This window comes from Bemisia tabaci, chromosome 6, assembly GCF_918797505.1.
Source record: "Bemisia tabaci chromosome 6, PGI_BMITA_v3".
In the NCBI taxonomy this organism is placed as follows: Eukaryota; Metazoa; Arthropoda; class Insecta; order Hemiptera; family Aleyrodidae; genus Bemisia; species Bemisia tabaci.
In genome coordinates this window covers 21,935,348-21,954,114 of record NC_092798.1, presented here as the reverse complement: position 1 = coordinate 21,954,114, position 18,767 = coordinate 21,935,348, and the positions used below count along the sequence as shown (strand labels likewise).

The window sequence follows — 18,767 nt, the reverse complement described above, 5'->3', positions numbered from 1 at the left end:
TTTTCCTCGGAAGTGATATATATAGAACTGGTCCTGCAACACAGGAGTAGGATTTATAATCGTACTTTCCATTTCTTCCACTAATGTATTAATTTCTATAATTTAACCCGTCCCGAATTCGGTCTAGTGACATTAGAGCCGGGTTAAGTAGGAAGGAACCAAGTCACATCAGCTATCGCCAAATTTACGTGGGCAATTTAATTTTTTACATGTAAACAGGTGTGCGGGTTTTTGTGCAAATTTCAGGGAATTTTTTGCATAGCACGAAGCAAATTCCTTAAAATTTTCAAAAGAATTCGCACAAACTTTCTCTTGTAAAAAATTAAACTATTCAGTTTTTGGTAATGGCTGATGCGGCTTGATTCCTTTTTGCTAAACGCGGTCCATTTCAACATACCCTTAAAATGTATTCAATGAACGGAGAACTTATTCGTTTCAAACTTACCGTAGAAGGGACCGCATTATGAGGGATGGGTGTTTAGAAAACCCACCGAAGCCGAGTTTCACCAACGGGACCAGAAGACAGAAAGTAAAAAAAATAGCTGCAATCTTACCTGAAACATACAAAATGATACCAATTTTAAGAAATCTGATTGTAAAAACACAAAATAATGACCAATCGATGCAAGGGGAAAATCATAATTTCTTGAATTCTTTCAAAAATCTAAAAAAAAAGCAAGATTTATTTCTTACCTCTAGGCCAAGGGCTGCTGGGGAATTGTGACCAATCACTTTGCACACACTCATCGGTATATTTTGTCGAGCAAAATTGAGCAATGGTTTTGAGCACGGCCGGATTAAGGGGGTGGCCACATGGGCCGCGGCCCATGGCGGCAAAATTAGGGGTCGGCAAATTTTGCAATTTTTTTGAAATGCAGGTACAAAAAAATCGGATTCAGAAAACAATTACAAACAAGAAAAGGTGACAAAATCTCTCATTTCCTGAGAGTTCATTAATTTCTAATTTTGTCATATTTCGGTGATACAAAAGACTGCACCTTTAATTAGTTTAGTTAAGAGAGAAACCAAACATGTAATTTGACCTGGAGCGGCGCGGCGCAAAGAGAAATGATGACGATGAGGACATGAGATGAAAAGGAGAGGCCCTCGACGCGGCGGTCGGCATGTAACACGTAATAGCGCCTACGAGACTGCATGAATACTTCACGCATTGCGTCAAACACAGTACGGTCAACAGCGGTCGGCGCGGCGTGAAACGCACAGTGCCTACAAGACTACATGAATACTTCACGCATTGCGCCAAACACAGTGTGGTCAGCGCGGTGCGGCGGCGGAAGTTAAAATTATTGAACCACATTTATGTTTGTTCTTTCTGAATTTTTTAGTTCATTTCTTACAAATGAAAGGCCTTGTCCCCACAGAGACAGGTTTACGGAACTGAACTTTCGCGCGAAGTTCCGTGAACTTTTGCTAGCAGTGTTGACAGGGCTTACGCAAAAAATGTGTCCAACACGAGTGAACGCGTCTTATGCACCCTACTCCCTCCGGCACGTTCACTTGATGGTTTTTATTGATGTTTCAAAATTAATGAGAACTGAGAAGAGGGCGGCAAAATACAGGCGGCATATGGGCGGCAAGTAGGTAAATCCGGCCATGGTTTTGAGCTGCGGGAGTTTCGCGGCTTTTACGGACGCAAACTGTGTTGCTCTTCATTTTTCCTGAATTATCACCCATGTTTCTTTCGTAGCCCGGGTTACCAATAAAATGTTTACATTCAGGGAATACAGTGTTCTCCCTTGATTTGTTGAAAACATTTTATTCATTTTTTTAATACCGATGAAAATCCTTTTTTTACCCAGAGAAAGAGAGAGTTACAGTAAAAAGTCACTAAAATTCTCAAGAAAAATAACCGTGCAAAATTACAACCCATTAAAATTTAAAGAAAATTCTGAACCGTCATGGCAGTTTAACTTTCTCCTGCATTTAACGCCCCTTTTTTTGGGCACCACATAATCGGAATAATCTCTACACAAATACCAAACTATATCGTAATACTCATTACATCTTCCACCACAATTAAACTGGAGCCGACGAAGATAACAAAAACAATGCAGAAACCAGACGCCGTCGAAAAAGCTTCCAACCTAACGACAGCCAGATTTCGTAAACGATGCTGAATCCGATGAATAAAACGGATTGCATTATCGATTTATTGCATACCGATGGCCGAAAAAGAAATCGCGAGCTGGTATCGGGATCGGTGAAAGGTATTGCGGGCACACGCACTGGTACACAATACGTGTTTCAGCAGGTTTCGAGGCCTCTGAACTTGCCGTCGTCTCTTGGCAATGCTCGGAGGCTCAAACTTGCTCTAATTGATTAACATTGTTTGCCGACAACAGAAAGTAAAACTCTACGTGAGAGAGCCCAGGATCCGACTGAAACAGAATCGGTCCACGCTAAAACCCCACATGTCCGCTATCTCATGAGCCATAGAATACAGGCATTCTTATTGGACTCAAAGCTCATCAGATAAAGAACTTGTTTCCTGACTCACCTGGCGCCTGAAGCGGTTTCCGATCCACGGAGAAGGCCGGATAACTTGCACTTGCGTCCCCTGCGGGCAAGGAGGGCCGGGCAACCGTTTCTCTCGCGATCGAAGGAATTATTGAACGCCTAGACTACTCTCTTGAACAAGAACCGCACAACTCGCATGTAGACCTCATGTAGATTCGTTGTTTTTGCTCAGCGTGGCTTTAGAATGCGGGCAGCGGCGCACACTAGGCAGAGGGCCGAGGCGTCGTTTTGGCCCATTTCCCTCCTCAAGATGCAATGCGATGCTGTGCAGTTGTTACAGGTCGGCATTGCCGCCTTGGTTCGGAAATCTTTGGTATTTCCTGCACATTAAGCGTTTATTTAACTGTTTTTTTGGGTTACATGCGTGTACCATAGAAAATGTTTTAATTTTTAGTCCAACAGTCAATTCGGCCCTTTTTTCCGGTGGACAAGTAAATTGTCATTTTGAACACCTATACCAAGTTCTGATTGTTTTTGTCAAAGCGTATTTGTTCTGCCACGTACATTTTAAAAGGATTAAAAGATCAGACAACCCAAAAGTTTACTATTCAGAATGTTCTTTGTGAGTTTTTTATGTTAAACTTCTATAAAGGTGCCTTTTTCCCTTTTTCTTTTAAACTGATTAATTTTGAGACCAATGTTCCTTCAAATGGTCAAAACTGGTGAAAAAACGTATACGATCATCCAAATTCCAACCCATGCTTTCTCATTCAAATAATTTTTTCTCAATTTCGAATGTTTGACTTGAGGAAATGTGCAAGGTATTGAGTTTTGTAAAAAAAATGGCAAGTGTTTGGTGATGGTAGCATTTATCATTGGAACAGATTTAGAATACTGTTCCAGGGCAGGTGGCACTGCCCTAACACTCATCATTTTTACCAGGAGGGTACAACACCATTTTCTGAACTCTTTCTCCAAAATGTGGCCTGGTCCCTTTTCTTTTATTTCGATCAGTGTGTTTTTGGCAGTTCAGGAACTTACCCCGGTCTATTGCTCCGGGTGATTTCTAAACAGAATGCTTTTATTATTTTCCAGGCAAAGCATCGTCCATCATCATCCCAGAGCAAAATAAACTCTTCAACTCTTCTCACTCTTGTTCACTTCGGAAAAGAGAACCGTCGCTCTTACAATACTGACTGTTGATTCTCGGTGCCAGCTACTTTTCTAACCGTAGTATAATGTTACTTTTTTGGTAAAAAAAATAGTTCAGTCCACGTAACAACACTGGAAAAAAAGCACATTGGCTCTAGAGTCCAGACTCTTAAAAACATCGACAAGAAAAAATACTCTTGATTCAATCAGATTTAAGCTTAAATCAAGAACCAAGCCTCTTAATTTGAGCGGATTTCCTTTTGATTTAAGCTTAAATCTGATTGAATCAAGAGTCCTTTTTCTTGTCAATGTTTTCAAGAGTCTGGACTCTAGATCCAATGTGTTTTTTTTTTCCAATGAACACTTCATTGTCACCTGGACCAAAATTGATTCTTACCAAGAAAATCGAATTGTAACTACGACTGAAAAAGTAGATTGGACCTGTTTCTCCGAGGCCGTCGGAACAGCCTGTGAGACAGGGTGGCACTTCAACACGTGCCAAAGCGACAACAACGGTGGCTGCCGCTGAAGTCTGAACGGAGTCAAGAATGGATATACTGCTCATCGTCCACTCTCGATGCTGAGCGTTGTCGCTGCAAGCAGGTTAGTAACCCACTCACTTTCAGCTCGCTCTTGTAACTTTGCGCCAATTTCAGTTTTCTCCGATTTTTTTAATCTTTTCTCTCTCCCTTTCAGCTCGGGTTCCCTTTCTCTTTCGACGGGCAGGTCCGGTCCCTGCTCGTGCCCTTCATTGATTCCATGTTTGAAATCCAGCTCGCTCGAATCCTGCTTTAATTAATGGTCGCCGAGTCTCGGGAGTCATTCGGAGAACCGTGACCTTGACTTTGACCCTTGATTTGGCTCGCGTGAAATGACTTCTTGGAAAAAAAAGTCGGTGAAATTACACGGAAAGAAAGATATCGACGACGGAACTGTAAAAACACAAATCTCGATTTTTGTGTATAATTTTGTGTACAACATTGCGTAGAAAGGAGAGAATTATTAATCTTAGTTTTGTACGAAAATTTTAAAAATATTCTTGAAGAGGAATAAAACTACCACAAATTCCCCGAACAACGGTGGTCAGCTGGACTACATTACGCAATCAGGAACTATAACCTCTGGCTCAGTCTAGAAACAACGTATGCAGCATTTGGCTCCCTATGCCTTTACATGTTTGCACAAATGAAGCAGAAATTGTAGTTCCTGAAAAATCCTTAAAAAAAATTAAAATGTGATAACACATCCGCAACGTCGTAACCCGAGATACATTTGGTAGTTTCATCATTGATATTATGATGTGCACAGATCCAACCAAATCACTGTAGGCGCATCGGCTTTTCCTGTGTGAAGTATTTGCCCAAGTTATGCCTTTGTCACTGGTCTTCCTCTGAAATTGTCCATAGTCGAATGCGTGAGACCATTTGGTATTATCAAAGCTAACAGGCGATCAAATGACTCATGTCACTCACGTGTATCACTTCAAAATCTGACCACGACTTAAAATTTTGACCTCAAGCCAGAACACTTAACGCCTACCCTAAATACTGAGGCTTTGCTCTCCTACGCTATGCAACGACAAGTGCACATCACATCCTCAGTGTTGCACTGTTACCACTTGGTTTATTACCCAACGATATTGCCAGTAAAGCCAGGACTAGTAGCGTGGGGGGGGGGGGGAGCAAAATCATATGTATACATTTGGTGGGGGTAACATAGACGTATTTAAGGGCGCCGGCGCCCCCGCCCAGGCTGCATCCCTCGGACTCCTTTCAATAAAATTTACCTATCAAACAGTTATTCGGGTCATTACCTCTAAACTTCATTTTTAGAATCACTTTTCTCTTCAATAACACGCCAGTAAGCAAAGAAAAGTTGAGGCATTTTTCGGTAAAAGGGCGTGTAAGGCTTGCGGTGCTGCTAAGATTGTGCAACGTAGTTCTCTAGCTGTAAGTAACTTATCCGCAGTTCTGCTATGAATTTTTCTCTGAGTATACTCCGAGTTTTTCCTCACTATTGTAAGATAGTAAGTCGACTGTAAACGAATCTCATCTGCCGCAAACGACATAAGAAATTGCTCAGTCTCAGCAGTATTGCAAGTCTCATACGCCCTTTTACCGAAAAATTCCTCCTGCAATGCAGGTGCTGCAATTTCTCCTTAACTTTACTGCCGTGCTAAGGAAGAACGTCGTATGAGCCATCAGACATTGCCATATCTCCTTCCATGAAAAACGAATTTACTGGAAAAATTGCTAACATTTTTCTTCAAATTTTCAAGATAATTTTGTTCGCATTTTAATATAAAACATTTGAACATTTTAAGGAAAAATAAGGTTAACTTTCCCCAAAAATACATGTTTTATCCGGAGAAATTTGGCAAGTGTCAAATGTTCATATGGCGTTTTCCTTAGCACGTCAGTTTAGTGGTGTCCTGATCTTTCAAATTCACGATAATTCCTCCATTCCGTTTGTGACAAACAACGTGATTTCGTCAATTAACAGCGATGCTCAAATCCTGCAGTATGTACCGATGACGAGGATGATGCGGACATGAGTGGATAAAATGGACGTATTTATGGTAAAAGGAACTATGTTGCACGCAAACCCTCTATGCACATAGTTCCTTTTAGCATAAATACGTCCAAATGATGAGGCTGCGAAGCTATCGCACGATGCGGTCCGTATTTATTAGCCGGGAGCCGACATGATCATTGAACACCAACCACTTGACGCAATTACATAACGCGCGGTTATACACCGCGACCATGCATCGATGCAGATGCGTTGTCAGCGGTGATTGCTGATTCCTCGGGACCTGTCTTGTTTCCGCAAACCACCCCCTGGGCTTGCCTAATCGCGTAAGAAAACACGAATAAAATAGTGTGGCGCAGTCAAGCTTTGAAAACTTGAAGTTGAAGAGAAAGGGAGAACATTCAAAGTTCCGTGCTTATCGATATTCCGGGAGGTTTGTGATCGAGGTCTGAATTATGTCGGGGTATTGAGGCGAATAATTAAAATTAAAAATTAAAAAAATGGTCCAACCCCACGTTGGACCGGAGGTTGAGCGGTGGACCCTTGTTTATTTAAAAGAAAAAATTATTTTTTTTTTGCCTCATAGGATTTCTCTCGGTTATTTCTATCATTTACAATAACTATACAATAATACGTATAAAGAAACAATTGTATAAATCGTAAATAAGTAAAAACAAAGAGGAAACATCTTTTATTCTCAGTTATAAAAAGAATCATTCGCGGGTTCGAATTTATGAGGCTATCACCGAATTTCTAGGAGATAACGAGTTTTCTTGCGATGTATTGAAATAACTTGCAGGAAATTTCGAGTTACCTTGGTGAAACTATAAACAAAACGATTCTGAGCTACTGATTCTAGCTACCGAATGAGCTATCGCGGTTCGCTGAAACCGAATTATCGCGGTTTCAGCTCTTCTGATGCGAAAAAATGTGGGTTTTCTTCGATTTTTGGAGGTTCTTGTCTCATCGAAGTCCAGGTTGCCAAATTTCAACTGCATTGCATTTGCAGTTAGGAACCGCACTCTCTCTGGCTCTTCCTTAAAAAACACCTTTCTGCATTGGGAAACCAATGGCATTCATGTTGTTTCTAAAATAAGCCAGAAATAGTGGTCCCTTTTTGCAAAATGTGGTCCAACTGCAGGTGACTTCAATAAGAGCTCAATGGGATCCCACACTATCTTGGTATAGGTGACGCCACAATTTTTTAATTTTGCACCGGAACTGGAGTATCACTCGTTGTTTTACCATTAAAGAGATGCGGTTCCAGTCCGTGTGGCAACACTGTCAGGCAGTCAAGTGCAAATGAAACAAATCACTGAGACTATTTTAAGTTGATTACGCGTCTCTATATAAATCAAGGAATACCAGGAGATGCTGCGTATCTATCTTGATGACTCATTCCAAGAGAATACCTGATCAGATCCACCTGGAAGTGATGCTCTATTCCATTAAAGAAGCACTAGGCAAAAATGCTTGGACTCAGCATTCTTTCAGCCACAAGATTTTTGGTGGAGGTGACCTAGTTTTCCGATCGCACTGACCGAGATTCTTAAAAAGTTTTTGATTCTTGGGAATATTTTTAAGACACCTAGACGGACTACTATCGAGATGCCTGCATTTCAATGTATTATCAAATTTATCCGCCATGCACAACAATGAAAGCAAACCTTACACAAAGATTATAAAATGATCAAAATATGGTTTGAGCAGTGCTCCAAGATATCATAATTTTACAAGGTGTTGAGTCCAACCGTTTCTATCCTAATCAATTTTTACGCATGAAAAATTGCACCAATTTTTCATCCAGCGCGGCGGCTCGCACCATGTGTAGATACTCGTAGGAGAAATCAACGCTGAAGTTTTCTTTTCCGTGCTCAAAAGTGATGAATTGATTCTTTCTGAGCAAAGATTAGTTGGGCCAATTAGTTAATAGAATGTATTTTCAGCACGAACATGAATTTTTATGTCACTTTTCAACGCAGTCACCGTGAGTGGCAAACTTAATAATTGCAAGCGTTGATAGAGAAGACGGTATAGAAATCACCTATCATAAAAGTCGTAATGTTCACGTTTCTTCAAGTTCCGAGTCAGTCGAATTATACCGCAGGCGTGCTTTGCCTCAGCCTTGCTAACCGGGCGCGATAACTTAGTCAGAGTTCAAATTATCCTAGGAATAAGGCAAAAATGAATGATTTTCACTCGTATAAAGTCTTCAAGTCCATTTTGATCTGATCTCTCACTCGCCGCGAGATACAGGGACAGGGAGACCATACACATAAAAGGGGTAGGTGGCGTGGCGTAGTTCTGGTTATGAATAATTACCCTTTAAAGCTTAAAATATAATTAATTACACATTTGTTAAAATATGTTTTCAAGAACAGGATGAGGAATTCTGAAAAAATTACCTAGTCTGTAAAATTAACATTTTTCAAGTTTTTTAACCGAAAAAAGTACCAAACTAACACTTAAAATGTTTGATAACAATGTTTGAAATATTCTTAAAAGTAGGACCTTTCTTTAAAACAAAATTTACGTAAATTTTACCTTAAAAATATAAAAAATGGTTGCCCAAGAAATAACTTTTAACTCTTTTTTCAAAAGTTTTTGAAAAGTTCTTTCCAAAAGCCATCACTATCTGAGTTCTTAAAATTGAATGATATCAGCAACAAAACAACATAACGAAACTTCGCCTCACGTTGCAGTCATTTCATAGCTCATGATCACGCAAAATTTTCGCTATTTTTACAAGGAAGCAAGCCATTTTGCAAACAGCACACGGATGGCACTTGGCACATCCTTCAGATACCGCGAACCTCATGATAGCGCTATCTAAGTACCCTGTTCGGCGCAATTGAGAGACAATCACGAATTCTGGAGTCCACGACAACTAGGAAACGGACCTTGAAAAGCCTCTCGACTCGGAAACAAACCGACGAATCAGCGAGGCGCGGGCGCACGGGACGGCGCTATGAATACCCGCTAAATCAAATTTAAATTACGACCACAAATCAGAATCTCCTGTACTGGTGTGTCTGTTTCTACAAACAAGCAACTGGAAGGTGACCGCACTGCTTCGCTATAAAATTAACCCCTCCGCAAGGTTGCAATTTCCGAAGATTTTACGAAATTTTTGTGGAAATCGTAAATTATAATTTGAAAATTGGCGGCACTGCTTTCCTTCAATTTGTTTCCTCGTGACATGCTACTTTGGCGGTCTTATTGTGTTAAGTGTTCATCATTATAATTTCGTCGTCTAGAAAGAACAACTTGATTAGACGAAAAATGTTTTTTTTTATTTTTTTTTCGTGGTAACCGGTGAAATGAAAGGGTCTGTTTCATTACAATCAGGTACACTGTGAGCTACTTTATTTGTTTGGCTAACAGTGACTGTCACCGGTGTGTAGACATTTGTTTAGGTCATCGCCCCTCTTTCTCTTCTAAGACCATTTAAGAGCATTGTTGAAGTTTTGGAATGAGAAGAAGCTCCTTATTCTTCTATTTTTTTTTCTTTTTTTCTGTAAGGCACGAGTTTTGCCATTTTGGAAATCCTAATTTCTGACTTTAAAAAACTGAGATCCATGACTTGCAATGCAACAACAATTCCTTCCGAGCTTTGCCCCGAAGAGTTCCGAATATATACAGGGTTATTCAAAGTTACGCACCACTGGCCATGAGGAAGGTGGCCATTTGAAATTTTTGAGTTGCCCCCCGCTCTCCACCCCGCGGGGATCAAAAACTGGAAAGTATCTAAAAAAGTTTCCCCCTCGATATGAGGAAAACGTCTTAACCTGCAAGTTGATATCATAATTATAACGAAAGCTATGGCCAGTGGTGCGTAACTTTTGAATAACCCTATATCATCAATGTGTGAATGGTATCTTCTTTTCGCACGTTAGAGGGAAGGAACATTCAACTGACCTTAAAGTTACTCAGTTTTTTCTTTCGCCAGTATCACTCTCATCAGTTTTTTCTGTTAGTCGACTAATTATTATAGTTCGTTCTAAAATTACCTTTTATTCTTATTGTTTCTTATTTTTTTTTCTTTCCGATGAGTATGCTCAGTAATCAGAGTGCAATTTTTATGCAGCGTGGGTATGTAATCTTTCCGCATACCATGACCATGCGTAACTGGTCCGGACCTTATTTCCTTTTGTACGTTGCCTTGCCAAAGGCATGCAGAAGCCTTCAATTATAATTCACCGGTGCAGTCGCAGTAATTTGGAGGAATTAGACTGTGATGTAGCGTAGGTATGTCTCTCATAAGAGAGGGAACTTACTGAATAGTAATAAACTTGTTGCCAAATTTCCACGGAAGTGGATGATACAGTGGAGGAAATTGAATGCGAATGAAGAAACTAAATAAACTTTTTATCTCGGTCGGGTGATTTTAAAATTTTCGCTTTTAATGTTGTTTTTTTTTTTCAAAAAGAAAAGTTATTAATACAAATTAAAGACGGTTTGTGAAACAAAGCAAAAATTTTATCTCTCTTATCCAAGAACAACTCTTGTAGTGGAGTATCTTATTTCTATCTTGTCATTACCTTCACATGCATGCATGTTAACTAAAGTCAATCGAACGTTTTGGAAAAAAAGTCCTGATTCCTTCATTTACTTATTTCTTTACTTTTAAGTTTTGACAAACCGACAAAAGTTTTGATCATTTGGATGAAATAGCCAATGTGACGTCATGCCTCTGCATCACATATTGTATCGTCTCATTAAGGAGGGAAAAAAACTCATTTCGAGCATAATATTCCCTCTCGAAGTTATACTGTTTGACGCAACACTAGTTACTTCCAATCAGAAAGCTGTCGTACCAATGTCTATCGACTGGTGCGTGTTTCTATCGCGTCATTGACCAACCGAGTTTTTGTATCAATCTCGACAATCTGAAGCAAACCCAGTCAAATAAGGAGAATATTTCACAGGCCCGGTAGTAAATGCATTAAGTGTATTACTAGCAATGATAGAAAGTTCCCCTTTTTTATTCAGTCAAAAATACCGATTTAAACTCTAACTTTTCATAAATTAAGCTCTATTTTATGGATTTATCAATGCCTTAAATTGCAAAACAATTATCGCGGCTTTACAGCGTCACAGATGTTTCGCAGTATCGCTTGAAATTTGTTGAGAAAACCCATTTTTGAATCAATCAAGTTTTTCCTGTGCTCATACTTGCGAATTTGCTGAATTCCCTCAACCACTCTAAAAACATTATTTTATAAGCAAGCATTAATTCAGTCAAAAAGAAGCAAAATACGAGTATAATATCCGTTATCAAATGACTATTCGTGTCATACTTTCGTTATTCTCGATAGCTTTTCCCTAAATTCCGGAAAAATATGCTATGGGAATGATAAAAACCAAGGACGGAGAACGAAATCAACTGAGGTTTTCCGCTTTGTATCTATTTTACCAAAATGAGAACGATTCTCACATCATTGAAAATACAGCATAAAGTTATTCAGGAATAAAGGCGGTCAAGGTAAGGTAACAGATCACCGCATTCTAAAGAATTTTTTTCATTCCATATACCAACAACAGCCGTTTTTTACATGTCTCGGACCATCTTAGGCTTTTATTTGAAAGCCATACTTATTTCTTTTTTTCAAATAAGTATCGTTTCTGGACATCGTGACTGCTTCATATAGCAGGGCTTCCTCCACGAAAAAAGAACGCAGATAGGCAAAAGCGCCAAGAACCATCTGTTGCAGTTGCACCTCATGCTCAGGCGGTGCTATGACTCGATCTGATTAAGATAAAAAGAAACAAGTACGGTTTTTTTTTTTTTTTTTTTTTTTTAATATAAATTGGAATCAAACACGTTCCAAAGATCAAAAGTACAATTCACTCTCCGTTAACTAGGTTTTTCCTGTCTCTAAGACATATGAAGGCCATATTGCTATCAGATTTCGCTAGAACTTAATCATTATTAAATTAACCGAATCTAACTCGCTAAGGGAAAATAAGTCAAGTGTTCTAAAGAACGGGAACCAAACGGTGAGACACTTGCCCGATAAAGATAATGATTCTACTTTAGCCCATCACTCTCCCTCTTAAATTTATATCTTATTTGATGTATCGAAATTTATTTCATCATAGAATGATCAAGACAGGAGGAGATTAAAACGATGGACAAAATTAGATGATAGCGTATAAATGAGTCACATTTTTTCAATTGGGTCGTGTAGCGTTATATCAGCTAAAAATTGAACAAAATGTTTCGTATAGTTTCATGGAATTTAGAGAATTAACATGCAAATGCGACTTATTCATCGAATCTTCAGAACTGGATGGGTTCTAGATCTATTAATATGTAATATCTAATTCTCTTATCTCTTATCAGTGAAGCTCTTTGTAAACCTCCCATTCACATACAAGTGTGGTCGTTTTTGTACAATCCCCCTCTCTTGTTTAGGTACCAGATATGCAAGATGTCCATGAATCGAGACATTTTTTGCAAAAACGTCGTATAAACTATAGTCAGTGCCGCTAAGGCTTTTCAACTCTGTGTATAATGTATACTAGTGAAACAACAAATAAAAACATGTGTGTTTTCAATGTTTTCCCATTCTGCATGGAAGCGCTGATAAGACTTTGTAATATACATATAAAAATCGCAAATTCAACCACAAAATTACAAAAATGACGAAGTTTCTTCTTGTCTTGCCCGATTGTCAGTTTGCAGAAAGGCGGTATTGTCCGGTAGCCATCGTTAACACTGGTGTAAAAAACCTCTTGGACTAATGCCGCATTACATTGACTTAAGAGTGCAGTTTCTCGTCGCCGGATTTAAGAGTCTTGAACTCTTGATTCAAGCGGATTTTGCATTGATTCAAGCGGATTTTGCATTGAAACAAGAGTCCAGACTCTTAAATCCGGCGACAAGAAACTGTACTCTTGAACCAAGAGGTTTTTTTTTAATTGTGATTTTTGATAACTGTAACATGAATTTACCTGGAATTTTTGAGTCCAACGACGACGAGGTAAAATATCCCGGAGCATAGCGCGGCTATCACACCAAAGGACACTCCCCCCGAGATGAACAAAGCCAGCGAGGAATTCATGATATCATCGCACCAACAATCCCGAATCATATTATCACACGGCACACGAAATTCGCGATATCATGATACCCGACGCAGGCGCGGATCGGCACAACACGGCACAAGTTGACACAAAAGTGGTTATCAATGAGACTGCCGAGGAAACCTCAGCGCGGAGCGGAGCCGGCGCTTGCCGCCAACTTGGGCGCCGTTTATCGGCGTCGCGAAGGGGGGCGGGGGGCGTGGGGGGCGGAGGGGGGCGGGGGACCGCTAGCAAGGTGGATGCGAGTTGTGGATACTCACTCATTACGTTTCACCCCTCTCCCGAGAGCGGGCTCGGACTCCACGCGGAGCTGGGGCCGCTACTGGATCTCACCTGAGATCTCGGATGCGGGATTCACGCCTTACGCACCGGGCCGGGCGCCGAATCACGCTCCGGCTCCTTATCATGCTCTCTTTACCGAGTTCCCTTCATTATGCCGCCCCAAGTCGTGTTCTATCGCTTTGTATACCGAAACATCCGAATTCCTCGGCAACGAGATGCGCTTGGACTCAACGCGGTTTTAATGCTGCACTGAAAAAAAAATCTTTGTGTATTTACTAAGAAAAGGGTAAAATTACCAAGAATTCAGGGTTATATTTGATCCCAGTTTTTTCTTGGTAAAATTACCATTTATGGAATTGGTAATTTCACCGAGCAATCTCGGTAAAATTATTGAACTCTCTCGGTAATTTTACTGGATCTTGGTAAAAACGCCAATATTTTTATCGACTGTGGTAGAATTACCGAGATAAAATGGCAAAGTTACCGGGAATTGATTACCAATAAAAGTGGTATTCTTACCTGAAAAAAACGGTAAAAATACCGGTTTTTAGGTAAGCTTACCGCAGTCTGTCTTGGTATAATTACCAATAACTGGTAAAAAAAGTGAGATGGTAAAGGTACCAATGGATCTTGGTAAAAACGCCGTGAATTTTTTTTCAGTGTGTCTCCGCGGGACGTGTGGTGGGATTTGTCCCGCAGGGAAAAATCTCCCTTGCGAAGTTGGGAAAAATATCGAGTTAGTTAATGCTAATCACAGTATCAAGTCCTTGTGGGGTAGGGGTCCTGAGAGCTACTCACAATCAGAAAAAAAGGAGAAGAAATTTTGTTATTTTGTTTAACGGGGCAAAAGCCGAGGAGTTTCATTCCTGCGATTCGAACTTGGGACGAATTCCATGAAACGCCTCGTGGAGACGGAGCCTGGATTCAGGTTTATCGCCAGGAACACAAAATGTATGCATTTTCTATAGGTGCCACCCGCAGAGGCGCCAAAATCGCCGATCATGTTTTTTTAAAAAGTTATTTGAGGTTTTTAATCCATTTAAGGATTCTGCAACCTTGAATGAGCATCGGGTTACGGTTAGTAAACATCCATGCGCCAGGCAGTCCAGGCTTTCAAATTTTCAGGGATTAAGGCCGAGTGGAGTGGAGAGCCGAACAATCGATTCTTGGTGAGGCAGCTTGACTCACCAAGAATCATTATTTTGCATTCATTTAATGGAGGTGTCGCTAACTTATAAAAATCGGCACTTGTCTACTAAAAGATCGTATGAGAAAAGATTCAGACGTCAAATTGGAAAAAAAAGGAAAGAAAATCAAGTGTCAACATCGCTGAAAACAGGAGAGGGACGTATTCGGGCTTCGTTTTTAAACTTTTCCCCCGGATCAAAGTGATTGACACCTCTTCGGCAGCATAAAGCAGAGCATAGCGAGTTCACGCCTAGCGCCGTAGCGCCTTCAATTTCGGAGACGCAACACGGACATCCATTAAGTACGAATAGTTGTATCTCTGCGCCGTCATCATCGCGCGTCGTTTCCCTTGCTCTATTCCCATATTATGTTTGTCCCTTTTGTCATATTTGTAGTGTTACTTCAAGGGCTACGTGACAAACACAGTCGAAGGTAGGAAAGACATAATTCGGCCTCGTTTCTCAACTTTCCGCCCGAATGCGAGCGACATCTCATTAGCAGCATAGAGCAGAGCATTGCGAGTTCACATCTCGCACTATCGCGCCTTCAATTTTGCAGGTATAACATGGATCAAGCTTGACTGTTTGTATCTCTGCGCCGTCTTCAACGTGCATTGAGGTGTCTCTTCCTTTCGAAATTTGAGAAACGTTAAGGTTAAGTTCGCATAAACTAATGATGCGTCTAAATGAGTAATGGGTTCGAAAAAAAGGGGGAAAAACGAAAGTAAAAAATAAAAGTTTCTCAAGCGTCACTAAGGGCGCTTACTAAAAATTGGTATTGTTGCGTCGTTTCAGGGACTTTCTTTTTTACGACCATCTCTAGAAATTCCAAGCCGGGTCAAATTAACCCGACTAGCTCTTCTGGGGAAGTTGCATACCGCAGATTACCTAAAAGGTGAAAATTAAAAAAAGAAAAAGATAAAAAAGTATTTATTACTTTCAAAAACATAGAAATAACATTGACAATACTTCCAAAGTATCAAAATCAATTTATTTAAATATTAGACAATTCGAACCGACTTGGGACTATGCGTATAGTATAAAAGTTTCAGGCATCTAAGAGTTAAACGCAGTTCAATGTATGATCAACTTGTCTCGTCTAATTTTTGAAGAAAAACTCGAATAAGTATTCAGACTGCGGGTAAAAGCAAGGAGCGAATAAGAAATCCTCGAAAACCACTCACCAACTGCATCGAATTTGAGCCAGCTAAACTTGGCGCATGATCCGCGAAAAAAGCAAGTTCATGGCAGTTCATATGACACGGCGGATTCTGCAAGTGGCGAAACTAGAGTTTTAATCAACACCGGTTTGCTGGCTTATAAAATGAGACCGGTATTTAAAATTTTACCTCGGTATAAGTCGGTTATACTTTCACTGGCCGTGGTCGCTGCCCGTCTTAATTTTGAGCCACGAAATTAGATTGCCTCATAAATACGCAGTTTCGCTTCGGGAATTTGAGAGAAGATGATGCATTATGTTGCCGCGTATCACTGGTCCGTTGGCCTCTTCAGCCTGTGCGTTGGTATCAGTTTCCCTTGGTTTTTTTCTAGGCGACTGAGATGCACACATATTCAAGAAAGGTCAGACTGCAGCTGCACCGCTAGGCTCACTCGTTAAAAAGTAATCAACTTTTTAGCGTCTTATAAGAACTCAAAAATGTGATACGGCGTGCTAGTTCAGAGACGCCTATCAATGGATACATTTTCACCGAAATGTTCTCCTTTTTGGGGTTGTTTGGCGTATCTTTTTGATCCCTAATTTATTTTTTAGTAACAATAAAGTAAAAAAAAAATAAAAAAAAATAATGAAACGTAAAATAAAAATTGAATAACAATCAATCCGACTCTCTGAGTGTAAATGGATTACAGAGCCGAGTAAAAATTAAGAAAGAGCTATCGAATAATGCAGTACCCTAGGAATAATACAATTGAAAATTGAAAACTTCCATAACTGTTATATCAAGCTGAAGTTATGACATCTAAAAGGTTGAGGTCCCAAAAAATGTAATTCTGCGAAAAAGCATTTACATTCGTAACTGGTTCAAGGTTCTAGAGAGAACTGGACAGCTCGCATCTCATTCCGTCTGAGCATTAAGAAAGCGGCGCATTTGTGTGTAATTGCTGATCGATTTCCTGGGGATAACATACAGCTGGACGGTGTAGTGCCCATGCCACTATCCATCTTTTTCCGTACCAATTTAAAGCTACCATCCATCTTTTGCCGTCCTAACTCTAAGCGAAATAATGCTCCTTTAAAAAAGCCGCCGCAACTTCACTCTAGGCATTCTAGAGGGGAAAACATTTCCATGTTGCTCTCCAATTGAAAAAATATGCGCCAATAAAGGTCAGAATAAAAGGTCTTCTTTTTTTTTCGTTTTCCCCCCTTTTTTCCAAACCCATTACTTATTTGGACGCATCATTATTTTATGCGAACTTAACCTTAACGTTTCTCAAATTTCGAATAGGGAAGAGACACCTCAATGCAAGTTGAAGACGGCGCAGAGATACAAATAGTCAAGCTTGGTCCATGTTATACCTGCAAAATTGAAGGCGCGATAGTGCGAGATGTGAACTCGCAATGCTCTGCTCTATGCTGCTAATGAGATGTCGCTCAAATTCGGGAGGAAAGTTGAGAAACGGGGCCGAATTACGTTTTTCTACCTTCGACTGTGTTTGTCACGTAGCCCTTGAAATAACACTAAAAATAAGACAAAAGGGACAAACATAATATGGGAGTAGAGCAAGGGAAACGACGCGCGATGATGACGGCGCGGAGATACAACTATTCGTACTTAATGGATGTCCGTGTTGCGTCTCCAAAATTGAAGGCGCTTTGGCGCTATGATGCATGACTTAAAGCGCACTAGGAGCCGCGACGACGGCATCCATTTCCGTTGATGTCCTTGGCGCTTTTTAATTCTCATTCACTCTTACGGCCAGAGAACTGACGAGCACACCCCATAATACGTCCATTTGAAAAAAAATTAACGTCAAGGCGGCCGCTTTTCCTGCAGCAAAGCCCTTCAAAGTTGTGGCAGCACTTTCACTCCTTCAAAGCTCCATCCGCCCACGCCGTGACGGCAAGTATGCATGAAGAGTGGTCGGTCGACGAATTAAGATAGGAAAGAGCAAAAAGACAATTATTGACAAAAGAGGGTTCGCAAAAAGCACTTTCCATTCTCCGTCGCGTCGGACGCGAAGCATACGAATCGAGTGAAAATGCGGAGTGCTCATCGATTAAGCCATAAAATACTATGATTTGCATTACGTCACAGAGCATGAGCGAATCGGCGCGGCGCGGCACGGGCAGTGAAACCGTTGCCCATAATATTCCCCCATTTAGAAAACAAGTGAAAGATAACGAGCCGTTTGGCCGTATCCAGTGTCAGTGGGTCACCGGTCTGGAAGTGCCCGAGCGCGGACGAACCGTGCCCCCGAGTGCCCGCTGATGACCACCACTGACCACCGTGGCCTCGGCGCCGGCCCCGGCGCATCATCGTCCATCAGCTGATTGCCCATCCCACCGGCCGGCCCGACGACGACGTCTTGACATTGTCCTCCGAGTGGTCCGTGACGTCTTATGAAAGTTTGGACCGTCGTGGACACGAGAGCTAATAGCCGGGTACTATATTGGCAGGCTAAGGAAAAACGCCGTATGAGGCTTCTGGCGATGCTATTCTTCTGTCAATAAAGAACGAGTTGACTGAGAAAATTCTGAATTTTTTTCTTCCACTTTTGGTCCGCAATTTAATCTATAATATTTGGAAAGGTCGAAAGCGAAAAGTGAAACCTAACCTAACAAGGCTAAAAACACATAGAGTACATAGAGTCGTAATGTAAGTGGGAGAGCTGGCGCCATGTTCTGCTCGACGAGTTCCGAGCCCGGTGTGCGGGGTCACTTTTTCGATACATATTCGATCCAAAACGGCGGTGTGGAATATGCCCGAGTCTCCGTGTACCGCAAACAATCGATTATGTATCGAAAAAGGGACCCGGCGCCTTACAGGAATCTTGGAATTCGGGACCTGGAAATTGCTTAAAAGTGGC

The 18,767-nt window shown here is 40.8% G+C and overlaps 1 protein-coding gene across 3 annotated transcripts in view; it reads right to left on the bottom strand.

The window, feature by feature from the left end:
* The window catches only part of LOC109041967 (uncharacterized), a 145,329-nt gene extending 131,954 nt beyond the window's left edge, over nucleotides 1-13,375 (bottom strand). Inside the window, exon 1 of one of the 3 annotated variants that reach the window (XM_019058506.2) lies at nucleotides 13,120-13,375. In XM_019058506.2, coding sequence (XP_018914051.2) covers nucleotides 13,120-13,259 — 140 coding nt within the window. In that variant the 5' untranslated portion in view covers nucleotides 13,260-13,375. The remainder of the gene's footprint in view (nucleotides 1-13,119) is intronic. The other 2 variants (XM_019058498.2, XM_019058509.2) reach the window with 2 other exon arrangements.
* Between the last annotated feature and the right edge of the window lie 5,392 nt (nucleotides 13,376-18,767).